We start from the raw sequence: 14,862 nt of genomic DNA, 5'->3' as shown, positions 1-14,862 counted from the left end.
GGCACTGGTTCCTCTGCCTGTGTGTGCAAACTGCTTCTGCTGTGTCTGCTAATAGGATAAATGAGGACTCCCATGTATATTGGGAGAACGATCTCATATAGACATATTTAGACAGGGAATGGGGGGTGGGTGCAAGTGACGAATGCCCAGAGTGCCAAGCCCGTCAGAAGAGGATAGCCCTCCCACCTGGTTGACCTCCTCCTATCCTGCCCCCTCATTCTCTTTTATGGCCTTGGTGTCAGATTTTCTCTTTGCTTTTCAGTCTCTGCACATTGGGAAGGTGAACACCACTGTACCCCAGACTCTCGCCACCATTTCAACCTGTTCAGGGAGCAGCTCCCCCCAAGCCACAGTAACAGAGGAGCTTCTCCACCACCAAGAAAGCAAGGGACCTTATCCAACCACTTGAGGGGCGGAGAAGGGGATTTTGGTTTATCCTCCCACCCCTGTTGAATTTATTTAAAATTAGACCTGGTAGGGGACCTGAACCTGTGACCTGTTGACTTGGAACGTGCGAGAGGATGAAGGGGCCGTGGCTCGTGCTGGCAGCTCTGTGCCTCGCCCTGGCAAGTCTGGGAGCCTGGGCAGAGGACGGACTCAATTTCCCAGAGTATGACGGAGAGGATAGGGTGATCAACATCAACTTGAAGAACTACAAGGCAGCGCTGAAGAAGTACGATGTGTTGGCCTTGCTGTACCACGACCCTATTGAGGATGACAAGGCTTCACAGAGGCAGTTTGAAATGGAGGAGCTTATTTTAGAGGTACAACAAGGATGTATACTAATTATTTGACTCATATCCTCTTTCTACATATGGAAACACAAACACAAAGTGGATTATGACCCCCTCTCCCTGATCATCATAATTTCAGAGTAGATATATAACAGGTGATGATGCCTTTTTGTGGACCAACATTAATGTCCACGTCTGAGATGTCCTTCTTACGTTGGTTAACTAGAAGGTTTCATACCTTGTGTTGGGTAAAATTACGTGGGTGGCCAGGAGCTTGAGGAGTACACTAGAGATGGATTTTTGATTATAATGGTATTATACATATTTTCAAAGTTTTGGGTGCTTGGGTTCAATAAGAATAATGATCCCTTGAAAATTATAGATAATTGCAAATTTAAAACCAAAATAGTCCATTCGGAAAAGTTCAAATGAGCTATCTCTCCATGTAGGTTGTTTGGGCCTGGTAATTAGTCTACAGATCCTTGGTTATTAGTCCACAGATCCCAGTTTGGTAAATACGCACCATTGTGTGCGCAAGGTGTTTAAAAAAAAAAAAAAACTAAATTAAGAGTTTCCCATAAAATGTATCACGACTTATATAGAAGTGCTTACTTCCTCTTTCCTCTGGGAAATTTAGAATTCTATGTGAGTTTGAAAGATTAATGTTGCGTGATAAAAAGGTCAGTGTGCGTTTATATTATAATTATCTGTAACACGGAAGAATTATGGAGCACACACGTGTAAGAAATTCTATTCTTTGCTCTATTGACTTTACACAATAAATTTAAATAGTTTTAAAACAAAGCACGTCTGAAAAGGCTGACCATTATAATTACTCTTAATTTAGCTAGAATTAGCCGTAATAAGCAGATTCATTTCCCCCTGTTGATGTATTGTATATTGAAAATAGGAGAATACAAAATAGGAACACATTGTATCTAGGGCAAATGGATTTTACAGTTCTAACAGTAATGAATGAGTTAGATGCAACAGTGCTTGGCTGACTTGTCTTGATTGTCTGTCCATCAGTGTATACATTTATAAAACCCTGCCCCCTTAGTGCTGTGATACAATAAACCAGTAGAGATTGCATTAGTGGGAGCGACGGGGGGAGGGCATGAATTAAGAGATAACATGAGAAATTTGCAAGACGAGGATTTAAGATGTTAAGAGAGGGTTCATGATTGCATGAAGTCATCTTATACACAGTATTTGTCAAAGAAATTCCATATAAGAGATACAATTAATTAGCATAATCTTGTAAATGAATGGGGACAGTTTTTGAAGAAGAGTAAGAATAATCGATTTTGCAAACTCAAAATAGTGCCCCCACAAACTGGAAAGGACTGTCATGAATCTGCACCCAGAATTTCTCCGAAGCAGGTTTCCAAGTTTGAAGTTTTACGTTAGACGTCCCCCAGCAGTGACAATGGATTCAGCAATTGCACCATTAGGACACATATTGCCTTTACAATAGTAATACTGTCCCTTTAACAGTCAAGTGTCATTCCAAACAGACAATATAAAACGTATCTATTTATAGTTTGACCAATACCAGGCCTTTTTGCCATTTATGTTTGTTTCTTTGTTTGCATACATGTTTTAGGGGGTAAGAACACAATGTTACTGATTTGCACAGACACAATTGTCAATAACTAGTATTTTCACAGTGATTATCTGTCTTTTATTCATTTAGCCGTGAGATGACATGTATCATTTAACGTAAAGTAGTCGAGTTGATAAAAAAATGTATTTTTTTCCCCCAAATAATCTATGTTAGTCTAAACATTGCCAAGATGTTAACTGATGTAAAAACTCACTGTTTGGCTGATCAACCCCTTAGATCAATCTCAGTGGGCGTAGCTATTGCCTCAGTCTGTCCATGCACGGGGCCCTTACAAAAATAAACAAGGTTATTCCCTAATGTGATTTGTCAACATTTCAGTCACATTCTCGTATCAGATATGCATTCAATTCTGCTATTTTGACTAAAATTTGAACTTCACTTTGAATGAACTCCTGAATATAGTCACTTTATTGAATAACCCTGAAAGCAATTTTGTTTGTGAAGCCCTGTAGAAGGCCAGGCAGGGTTAAGGCTGGTGTCGCTTTACATTCACTGGACAGGTGGGCGGTATAAGTAGCCCATCGATCACAGGGCTTGGCTCAAACCCTCTGTGGTACACCTGTCATTTTCTTTTCTCCAAAAATAAAGTGTAGCCCTGCTCGGCAACGTTAGCTGTGATACTCCTTGAGACTCAGTTTCCCAAAAAGTCAGACATTCTTTTTGACACAAGGGGGTTTATTCACTAAACGGAGGGTTTAGCTGTATTTACAACTTAATTGCAATATCCATTTTATAAAAAAAAAAATCATAAATGGAAAAATGACCACATTTGTATTATTCAGATTGATTATTTTGTCCATAATTCTTAGCACAACTCACAGTTTAGCAAGAAAAGTCTATGGCGTATCACAGACACTAGATAATGGAAATACCATGGTGGTGTTAGACTCACCAGCTTGTAAATGCCAGGAAATGGTTTATTCACAGCGGCATGGTGTCAGTGACAGTCCACTCCAGGTAGTTCAATGAATAACATGGGCATTGTACTCCAAGAGGAACACCAGCAGATGTTTAGATCATGAGTTTTACTTCCATCAAGATCATGTATCATGTATGCCTCCTCCAAGATGGCCTCCAGAAATTGATGAAAGTGGCCATCTCACAACGCATTGCCGTAGCCTCATTTGAGGAAGGATGGCTAACACTTCTAGGCATCTGTATACATTTCCAATAGCTGTACCTGTGTTTCTCTAGTAAAGGACCGGGACAGACCTAGCAATGTTTGTGTACCTATAGAACAACAATTAAAATACATTACCTTTACTATATGGTAGCTGTTTTGTACAACATATAGGGTACAATTCACTGCACCAGGCACCACTATTGCGTTATCATTAATGTAATGATTAAAGAGACAGTCATGTTTAAAGTGAACACGTTATGTAGAAAACACTGATGAAAAACTCAGCCTTGTGTACATATAGAAATTAATATTTATAAATGTACACATTGTGTTGACAATATTATCATCAAATATATAGATTAAAGGATGCGTTCGCCTAAAGATTGACTGTGCCTATTCCAAGATGGCGGCTGCAACGGATGTTAGCGCAGCGCGTCCATCAACCCCCTAAAGATGCAGGTCCCACAATCCTGCAATGGAACAGACGCACAGCATGCTGGGAAGATGGCACAAACAGGTGTGGGGCTACTGCCTCCAAAACCAAAGTGTGGTGTTAAATACAAATGAGTCCGAAATGTATTACTTGCCAATTCATTGGCAAATATACAGCTGGGAGGAGAAAGGGCAGGGACATCATAGGGGTGCCAGTGATTCTATTTGTGTTGCTAGTGGCCGTTGTGGGTGTAAAAGAAGCAGTTTGATGGTCAGTTTGGGTGATGGTCAGTTTGGTAGGGCAGCTAGTGAGGACCTACCATGTGCACAGTGATACTGCATTGTACAGTGCAAATGAGTTTAATAATGCTATTGCTCTGTGCTTTATAGGGGATTTGACTATTCTCTAGTATCCCCAGACAGGGGCACAAAATCAGGACTGTCTCATCACAATAGGTCAATTGGCATGTATACAATATATTTGTTAGCCTTCCCTAAAAGGCTGGGCTTCAAGGATAAATTATATTTGGGGATTTCTAGATTATAATCTGTAGTTTTTACAATCACCATCCTTTTTATACGTACATGTCGATACATACCCTGGTCTATACACGTACAGATGGCACTATAAGAGAGCTTGGAATTTAGATTTTTTAGTTGACAGCAGCTGAGAGAAAATGACTTCTAGAATCACATAAATGAAAGACATACTTTTTCCATAAACAAAAATCAATAATTCATCATAAGTAACTTTAAAGAGAAATTTATAAAAAAAAACAAACAAAAAAACAACAACTATTTGATAAAAATGTCTGCTAATAAAACAAGATGGCTGCTCTATAAAACCTGGTTTTATCAGTACATCATAAAATTTGATGACAGCACATATTAACAAAGGACTTTGGCAAGGTGTCCACGCCGTATACTTATTACGGAATAATTTTAATTTTGAACATCTTTGCTTTACTAGGGAGGAACTTAATATAAGGAACAATAATTTAGCAGTGTTCACAATCTGATCTCTGAAGCCTTGCAGCAGCATATACATGCCCAGAAGAGTGGGACATTCTATTTTGATACAGGTTCTTGAACCACCAGATAATTATAAGTCACTGATATTTGAGGAGTTAAATCTAAAATAGCCAATCTGCCACTGTATTATGTGAGAATTTTTCCAGATCATCTACTTTTGTCTAAATGTTGCCTTTTTGGATGTGTATTTGCTGCAATAAGGAGTTTATTGATTAACGCTATGAGTGTTAGTTTGCAAAACTGATTTCCATCTCAATAATACAGGTCTGCTACAATTCCCATCATCCTAACGAGCATGAAAGCTCAGCGGTGATACAAACAAATAGGGAAAAAGGTAGCGCCACTAAAAACCAAATAAGATAAATAAAAAGCATACAACGGGCAAAATAAACAGAGAATATATGAATAGAAACTCAAAAGTCCAGAGTAGATAGTCTATATGGTGGATGAGTCCAACACCATACAGAAAGCTCAGCGAACCTAGGGCAATACCTGTTGGCCACTCCTGACGAAATTTAAAAATGCCTTCTTTTGGCAAAGCAGAGAACAGCCATGCTTGAGCATAGATTGCAGAATGTCAGTAGGCGGGTCAAATCGCACTGCCATGGGTTAAATTGCCTTCAGCAAATAGCGTTGGCAACCCTGGGCTCTATAACTGTGTAATGTCAAATTGTGTGCATACAAGGTTATTCATACAAGTGAGAATTATCAGTGAATTAAAAAAGACTGAATACAAACTTCCAGTCTAGCTATTTTGCCACAAACTCTAAATCTATTTATCCAACAGACAGAAAATAATTCAATGTACCCTCCTATGTTCAGTTGTGACTGTGTGCAGGTAGATATACTGTCCAGATTAGTACATAGCTCAGTTACCTCCAGTCAGTCTGTATGAGAGCTGAGCACAGGTGCACAGCATTCTTATCTCCTTAATTCTTGCATCTTGTCTGTGTTTTCTAAAATGAACAGATCTGAACGCTTTACTCCATAGGGTTTCACCCACCCTGCGAAAGACAGACACACAAATACAAACATAGTTGAATCAACAGATAAACGCATTGCTGCTCTCTGGTAATAAGGCACGAGCAAATATTGACCCAAATAATTTAAACACACGCTAATTAAAAATATCACAAGTGGTGTGCCCAGCAACCCCAATAATTTAGAGGGAATGAGTACATAGGTGTACCGCAAAACCCCAGTGGATGCTGGAGAATGCAACTCCTATCACTCTCTGCCATGAATTACCCATTAACCCTAACCTAGTGACTTAACCGTGACTCTAAGTAACCCTATTATGTATTGATACTGTGTTGATATTGGGTTGTCATTACAGAATTGTCTGCATTATTGACATTTCAAACGCCACATTTAAAATAATTCGGGTTCTTTATATATATATGGGAATCTTTGCCATGTACTATAAACAGGAAATATAATAATTTTTTTAATATATGGCTCCTGGTGTATTTTAATTATTAAAACTATTATCTAACATTGCAAAAGTCTTTTGAAAAGGCGCAGTCGCGGCATTCCATGCTAATTAATTTACTGTCCCCATAATCCTTTGTGATACAATTATGCCAGCAGACATGGTTCTTTCATTTTTGCAAGTTTGCAAACAGTTTTTTTTTTTTTCGTTTGTCTGTTTGTTTGTTTTTTAATCATTTCAACACCACATCTGTTTTGGCAGAAGTCACATATAAAATTACGGGTGTGATGTAAATTTTGGGGAGCCAAAGGCGGTGTGATTTAGATTCACCTGAGATAAAGCATCGGTGTCCTTAAATAAAGTCTGTGGGAGGGTGCTTGAGGATTGGGACACTGTACCTTTATAAGGTGTTGTGTGGCAATGAATCCAGAAAAAGAATCCCCCCACCCCCTCCCGTTATGGAGCCCAGCCAACCGTGACGTGTGCCCTTGTAGCCAAGAAAGGCTGTGGCAGATGTACCCGGCTGGAATGGGAGATGTGTTTAGTGGAGCTGGCTGGTATATCCCTCCCCTTCTACTTAAATTACAGCCTGAAGTGCACATTCAGGGGAAATGGAGCCTTGCAAACTCCTGCTGTAAATGGTCTATGATCTAGAAAAAGGAGCCAGGGGCTTAGGATGAGACCCATCTCTCCTTATATTGAACTTACTGTACCCGTCCAAGAATCAAAAATAGAGCCTTTATAAGGTTTCTGAGAGCCCGACACTACACATTTAGACAGGTTGCTGCATTTCAGACTGGCCTTAGTTTATACCCCAGAAGGTATAATTCCCTATATTTAACCTACAGTGTTGAAAGGCTCCCATACCGTACAGTGCTGCGGAATAAGTTAGCACTTTAAAAAGAAAACACATTTGTGTACTTGTAAAATATAAGGTTATTCATTCAAGTGAGAATTATCAGTGAATTAAAAAAAACTGAATACAAACTTCCAGTCTAGCTATTTTGCCACAAACTCTAAATCTATTTATCCAACAGACAGAAAACAATTCAATGTACCCTCCTATGTTCAGTTGTGACTGTGTGCAGGTAGATATACTGTCCAGATTAGTACATAGCTCAGTTACCTCCAGTCAGTCTGTATGAGAGCTGAGCACAGGTGCACAGCATTCTTATCTCCTTAATTCTTGCATCTTGTCTGTGTTTTCTAAAATGAACAGATCTGAACGCTTTACTCCAAAGGGTTTCACCCACCCTGCGAAAGACAGACACACAAATACAAACATAGTTGAATCAACAGATAAACGCATCGCTGCTCTCTGGTAATAAGGCACGAGCAAATATTGACCCAAATAATTTAATATGTTGGTGAGCAATTTTCACATATTTGTGCGACTCTGCCAATCATGATTACTTTAACATACACCCTAGCACCTCTCCTGGAAATTTTCAGAGATGTGGGAACTAAATTTGGCAAGTGAACCTGAACATTAAGATAACTTCCTTCCACCAAAGGATCATGGTAAAGATTAATTTGCATTGAACGCCCTGCCTGTGCCTTTTCAGAGGACAGTGGTAGTTCTGTATAAATGAATGCATCAATACATTCATTTTAATGACTAACATCTACTTCTAAGTGCCAGTTTATGGTAGCCATGGAAATCTCGTCACAACACCATGCGGAATACTGCTTGTAGTTAGATTGTTGCAGAACAAGCCTTTCCCTTTATACTCTGCCATAGGCAGCTGCTGTTCTCTCCATATAAACCCATCCAAGCATTGTGGGCGCTGGCAAGTTTGGGCAAGAGATGGTGTAACGAGAGGCAGAAGGGAATCTCAGATCAAAATCTCAGTTTTGTTACAAACAAGTTCATGTCTTTATTTATGCAAATCAACCAAATGTTCTTTTTTTTTTTCCTGGCGTAGTTGGGACCTCGTGCCGAAAATAATGGGGCTTAATATTTTGAATAACAGATTCAGAGATATGTCTTTTTTTCTCTGTGCATGTTGTAATCTTGAAATGGTGAAAAATCACGGAAATCTGTGCCTTCCATATAACAAAATAACATAAACTAAATGATCTGCTGAGTGCACAGTGCCTAAGGTAGTAGTACGTTTACATATATCAAATTAAGAACATAAATATCATTAAAACAAAATTGAGGTGGTTAAAGTTATTTGCTACAGATGAAATAACAATGTTTATTTTAAAATCCAGCATATGAAAGTAATGAATACTCCTGTTCACCATCTTTTATACATTTTATTATATATTTCTATTAACGATATGTCAAACTGAAATCTCAACTTCCTTCTGAAAAGGCACAGTTAGGGCATTTCATGCAAATTTGCCTACTGTTCCGGATTTACAAAGTCAGTCCCTAGTGTTTCCATACACAAACAGACATATATACTGCAAGATATGATGCAAACCTGCTAAATTTAAAGCGGGTCTACGCTGTCGCTACTGGCAGGCAAACAAAATCATTGAAACATTGTGAATTCAAAGTGAAATCAACCTGAATTTCACATTTTAAAATCCCCACGAATCACCTGGGAGTGTCTAAATTTTGCAATTCAAATTACAATTTGCTATAAATCGGAGTTTAGTGAAAAATCTTAATTCCGCCTTGACGTGGTTATATATTAACATGTGGTTTGTCAATAATTCAAAGTGAATTTCAGATTCTAGAGCAAAATAGCAGGACCAGAAAGTGTCCCAAGTGGAATATTTTCAGTTTGGCTACTCTTGCCTAATATTTGGAATTCAGTTTCAGCTCCCCAAATACACACTTTAGTAATTAACCCGGTCAGTCTGTATATTTCAGATTAAATTGCAAAAAAAAAGCTAAAAGTGCGGGTAGCACCGTGTTTGAGTCTCTTGTTTGTTACCAGCCCTGAAACATTCTCCTTTCTCCTTCTCTCTCCTTCCACCCTCTCCCCTTTCTTCTCTTTTTTCCTAGTTAGCTGCCCAAGTCCTGGAAGATAAAGGCGTAGGATTTGGTTTGGTCGACTCTGAGAAAGATTCAGCTGTAGCCAAGAAGTTAGGTGAGTGTTATAAAGGTTTACCTTTTCGTGAATATTGCTGTGAAAGTCCACAGATCGTGTGCCTACATTTCATGATCACTCGCTGTAACATAATGGGCCTCGGTTTAATATTTTTGGATACGCTTTTAAAATTTTACAGTTTGAGTCGTTTTAACAGCTCTGAGTTGAAAATTGTAAAGATCACAGAACTCTACATTTACTACTTTGAAAAAATATGTTTATTTTTTTGGGGAGGCTATTTTGATATACTTTTTTTTTTTTTTTTTATGCGATTTTCTGATATTTGTATATTTTGAGAAAAAAATATTTGAAAAGTTTATCCCAAAAATATTAAATGATTTAATAGATTATCTAAAAGTATTAAATCAAAGCCATAGATTTGCAAATGTTATTTCATGATAAAATTCACTACCATAATTCCACCACTAGGGGACAGTGCGGTCTTAATGAACACCTAAGGTAGTGCAGGGGTAACAGAAGTTTGCGTCTAAAACACATTATGGTAAAAATATGCAGCTGCAGGGGTCTTTTACAATTAAAAACAAAAAACCTTCAGGTCTTTCAACCATTAAACTCATAAAACAGAAAACAACAATAATGAAACATACAAAAAGTGGAAACAGCGAGATTAACTATTATTCTGCAAAAAAAAAAGATTCTATTTTTTTATTGGGTGGGGTTGCACTGAAATACAGAAATTCTGACTTATCGGCATAAACGTGCCCTACAATAACTTTGCACAAGTCTCTGCAGGGGTGATGGGGGGGGTAAAGAAGAATAATGGGGTGTCATTCCTATGTCCTTAGCATATTTAACCCTGTCTACAAGGGAGAAAAGAGGGCTGGTTTGGCTGATTTAAGTGCTCCGCATATATTTGACCTATTTTGTACATCATATTCAATGCTCCCAGGGTCGCAGAAAATGGGAGCTTGGATATGATGTCATCTGTGTGAGACGCCTGTCCATAAATGAGGAGCAAGTTGGATCAGATAGGAGGTGAGAGATCTGTGCACCCCAATGCACAGATTTCATTCACCTCCCCTAAGGACCGCAGCCATTCCAGCCTTTTTACTCCCAGCCCCCTCTCCGCCTCCTCAGTGAAAGTTAAAACCTTCATAAGAATTTTTGGCCAAAAATCTATTTCTGTAATGTAATGAGAATCCTGTTGCAAGATTATTTTTCTCTCTTTTCATAAACAGCCCTGCAGACGGAACAGGTGAATGACATTAAAGACTAAGACCAATTAAAGTTAAAAGAGAGGCAACTGGTTTCCATAGAGACATCTATTCTGCTAACACCAAGCAGGGGGGGGCAGATAGCTTTGAAGAAGAATACAATGTTTTGCTAAATAGAGAGAGGAGAAAACAGATAGGGGCGGCGGTGACCTCCCTGACCAAACCGTATCTTTATTAGCTGGTATATTACCCTAATTCTTAGCAAAAGCAACTAGGCACGAAATGCTATATCAGTACTACTAAATAATCCGTGTGTGCTTACCGGGTCTGTACAGTGAGTCCCTGCGTCCAATTACCAGTATCTGCTCAGGTGCAGATACTTCGTTAGGCACCTACTTACTGACGTTCAATTGGAGTCAAGTCTTGCTTAAGCTTCCAAGTAAATATTAAATACAGGAAAGACAAAGCTTTTTTCAGAGAAATAAAGTTTAGGTGAGATAGATACATAGACTCACAGACAGACTAAATGAAAGATAGGGAGCGCACTGTAGTGATTATGGTGCCAGGAGTGCTCTGAGACTGGTGTTCCTCCCAGGGTAAGCACCATTTGAAAACGGTTTGATAACCTACCTGGTGTCTATTGGGCGCTGCTCACAGTCTCCTGCAGTGAAGGCCACCTCACTGGCTGAGAGCATAAGTTCAAGACAGTATTAAGATAAAGGGTAAAGTATGAGAATGTTATCAATGGTATGATATGATTCTGCTAATAGGGTAGCCTCCCAGTAAGAAACATACTTTTCTACAAAAATTAATAATTTGTGTGCAAATAAAGCTCTTAATGTAACTTAAAGGGATCCTCCAGGCACCATAACAACTTCATTGGAATCTTGTTGCTATGGTGGTAAGTGTTTCCTGGCGCCGGCTTACCTTTAAGGGTTAAACCACTTACAAACGGTTTAACCCCAAAGTCTTTTCTTCTACACTGTTTAAGCTCTGTCCCTTCCGCTTCGCTGGGTTCCTTTAAACAGCAAGCATTGGACAGGGGCACAGCCGATTGGCTGACAGCATCCACTGATGCTTTAAGCCAATCAGTAGCTTCTTATTCTCGAAACAGCTTAAAAATGTGCATATTTTTTCAAGCCGTTTTTATAAATTGGGGGGGGGGGGGTACTTATTAGCTTAGAGCATCAGCTCACTAGTGAAGCCCAAAATGGTGTGAAAAAAGCCAGACTGACATCCGCTTTGGGAGCCACCCGTAAAACGCATAGCGCGGTCATGTCCAAAATGCAGGAGTCTGAACTCAGGACCATCTTGCTAGGTCCCAGAAAGTTGGGGGAGGGGGTATTGAGAATACATAATATTGAAACATGAATTAGAGGACGATAATGTGATCTCTTGGTTGTGGAGACTGATTTATTATTTTCCCATAATACATGGTTCACTGTTATGTATATGCACACCATCTATTTAAAGGCATACACACGATATTCATGTTATACCTATGTTTATCTATATATTGTCTCTATTCAACCGGCCGTCTCCGTCACTGTTAAACAAGGAATAGTCTGATGGGGGAGGGGGTTCTCTGAGACATTGAAAATCGTCATGGAAACAATTTCTATAATCTCATAGAACCGTATTCTACAAACACATACACATCTTATCATAACAAGGCAAAAGTAGACCTCGCAATAACAACACAGTTTGCATGGCACAGTAACACGTGGGGTTTATTTACTAAACAGTAAACTGGAGAATGGAGATTCGGCTGGCAAAATTATGCAAACTATACTTAAGAACTATCCAACTCAGAGAATTTTTCCAAATCGGCTATTTATACCTCCACAATTATCATGTATTAGTGAGGTTACTGAAATAAAATCTTCTTCTGTGTCTTTAAGTTGATTGAAATAAGTATTTGATGTATATTTCTGCTTGGGTAAAAGGCTCGCCAGGTTGATATACGTCTATGTTAACCAAAAATACTAATACGCAATCTGACTTACGGTTTCTTCAGGTTTATTCTTAGAGTTATGGATACATAATAAAACAACAAAGGATATTACAGGATAATGGATGGTAATTGCTGGACTCCTGAAGTAGAGTTAGTCTACAAAGTTAGAGAACAGCCGGACAAGAACCCCATGCAGCAAGCAGCAAGACCTCGTGGTCCTTTGTCCACTATTCTATATAGATATGACCACAACGACGTCAGAGTATAACCCTAGCCATATAAGGACAAGCAGAGGCGGCTCTCTAATTAGGCGGTTTAGGCGGCCGCCTAAGGCCTCGCGCTGGCGGGGGCCTCGCGGCCGCCTAAACCGCCTGTTGGCAGAGTGTGTCAGGTCCTCGGTCAGTGACCGAGGACCTGACACCAGGAGGGGGCCCGGCGGCTTGCCCGGTATGCCGCCGGGTGCGAGGCCCCTCCTGGCTGCCCGGCCACCATCGCAGACACTGGTCTGCAGCTCCGCAGTGTGCAGAGCTGCAGACCATGTGACTCGCGAGAATTGGCCAATCAGAGCGTTGTCGCGGGTTACCACGGCAACGCTCTGAAATCTCGCGAGATTACTCTGCAGGTCCAATACACTCAGCCTCACCCCCCCAGTCACCATCACCACACTCAGCCTTACCCCCAGCCTCACCACCCCCCACCACCATCACCCCCACCACCCTCAGCCTCACCACCCTCACCATCACCCACCACCCTCAGCATCACCCCCCTCAGTCTCACCCCCAGCCCCCCTTAGCCTCACCCCCCACCACCCTCCGCCTCACCACCCCTAGCCCCCACCACCCTCACCATCACCCCCCCACCCCTAGCCCCCACCACCCTCACCACTACCCCCACCACCCTCAGCCTCACCCCCACCACCCTCAGCCTCACCACCCCTAGCCCCCACCACCCTCACCATCACCCCCCACCACCCCTAGCCCCCACCACCCTCAGCCTCACCTCCCACCACCCTCAGCCTCACTACCCCTAGCCACCACCACCATCAGCCTCACCCCCCCACCCCCCTCACCATCACCCCCCTCAGCCTCACCACCACCCTCACCATCACCCCCCACCACCCCTAGCCCCCACCACCCTCACCACCACCCTCACCATCACCCCCCTCAGCCTCACCACCACCCTCACCATCACCCCCCACCACCCCTAGCCCCCACCACCCTACCACCCTCAGCATCACCCCACTCAGCCTCACCCCCACCACCTTCAGCATCACCCCCCTCACCACTACCCCCACCACCCTCAGCATCACCCCCCTCAGTCTCACCCCCAGCCCCCCTCAGCCTCACCCCCACCACCCTCAGCCTCACTACCCCTAGCCCCCACCACCCTCACCATCACCCCCACCACCCCCAGCCTCACCACCACCCCTAGCCCCCACCACCCTCAGCATCACCCCACTCAGCCTCACCCCCACCACCCTCAGCATCACCCCCCTCACCATCACCCCCCCACCACCCTCAGCCTCACTACCCCTAGCCCCCACCACCCTCAGCCTCACCCCCCCACCACCCTCACCATCACCCCCCACCACCCTCAGCCTCACCACCCCTAGCCCCCACCACCCTCACCACCACCCTCAGTCTCACCCCCAGCCCCCCTCAGCCTCGCCCCCCACCCCCCCTCAGCATCATCCCCCTCAGCCTCACCCCCACCACCCTCACCCCCCTCACCATCACCCCACCACCCTCAGCATCACCCCTCACCACCCACCACCCTCAGCATCACCCCCCACCACCCTCAGCATCACCCCCACCACCCTCAGCATCACCTCCCCCACCAGCCTCACCCCCCACCACCCTCAGCCTCACCACCCCCCACCACCCTCACCATCACCCCCACCACCCTCAGCATCACCCCCACCACCCTCACCATCACCCCCCTCTCCCTCTCACCATCACCCCCCCTCTCCCTCTCACCATCACCCCCCCTCTCCCTCTCACCATCACCCCCCCTCCCTCTCACCATCACCCCCCCTCTCCCTCTCACCATCACCCCCCCTCCCTCTCGCCATCACCCCCCTCTCCCTCTCACCATCATCCCCCTCTCCCTCTCGCCATCACCCCCCTCTCCCTCTCGCCATCACCCCCCTCTCCCTCTCGCCATCACCCCCCCTCTCCCTCTCGCCATCACCCCCCCTCTCCCTCTCGCCATCACCCCCCCCTCTCCCTCTCGCCATCACCCCCCCTCTCCCTCTCGCCATCACTCCCTCTCGCCATCACCCCCCTCTCCCTCTCGCCATCACCCCC

The 14,862-nt window shown here is 42.9% G+C and overlaps 1 protein-coding gene across 1 annotated transcript in view; it reads left to right on the top strand.

Moving 5' to 3' along the window:
- Positions 1–224: 224 nt before the first annotated feature.
- Positions 225–14,862, top strand: part of CASQ1 (calsequestrin 1) — a 57,045-nt gene continuing 42,407 nt past the window's right edge. Inside the window, exons 1-2 of the mRNA XM_063439688.1 lie at positions 225–764; positions 9,343–9,427. Of these exons, the coding sequence (XP_063295758.1) occupies positions 522–764; positions 9,343–9,427 (328 nt within the window). The 5' untranslated portion in view covers positions 225–521. The remainder of the gene's footprint in view (positions 765–9,342; positions 9,428–14,862) is intronic.

Source organism: Pelobates fuscus, chromosome 13 (genome assembly GCF_036172605.1).
Source record: "Pelobates fuscus isolate aPelFus1 chromosome 13, aPelFus1.pri, whole genome shotgun sequence".
Classification (NCBI taxonomy): domain Eukaryota; kingdom Metazoa; phylum Chordata; class Amphibia; order Anura; family Pelobatidae; genus Pelobates; species Pelobates fuscus.
This window is presented reverse-complemented; position numbering and strand designations above follow the sequence as displayed.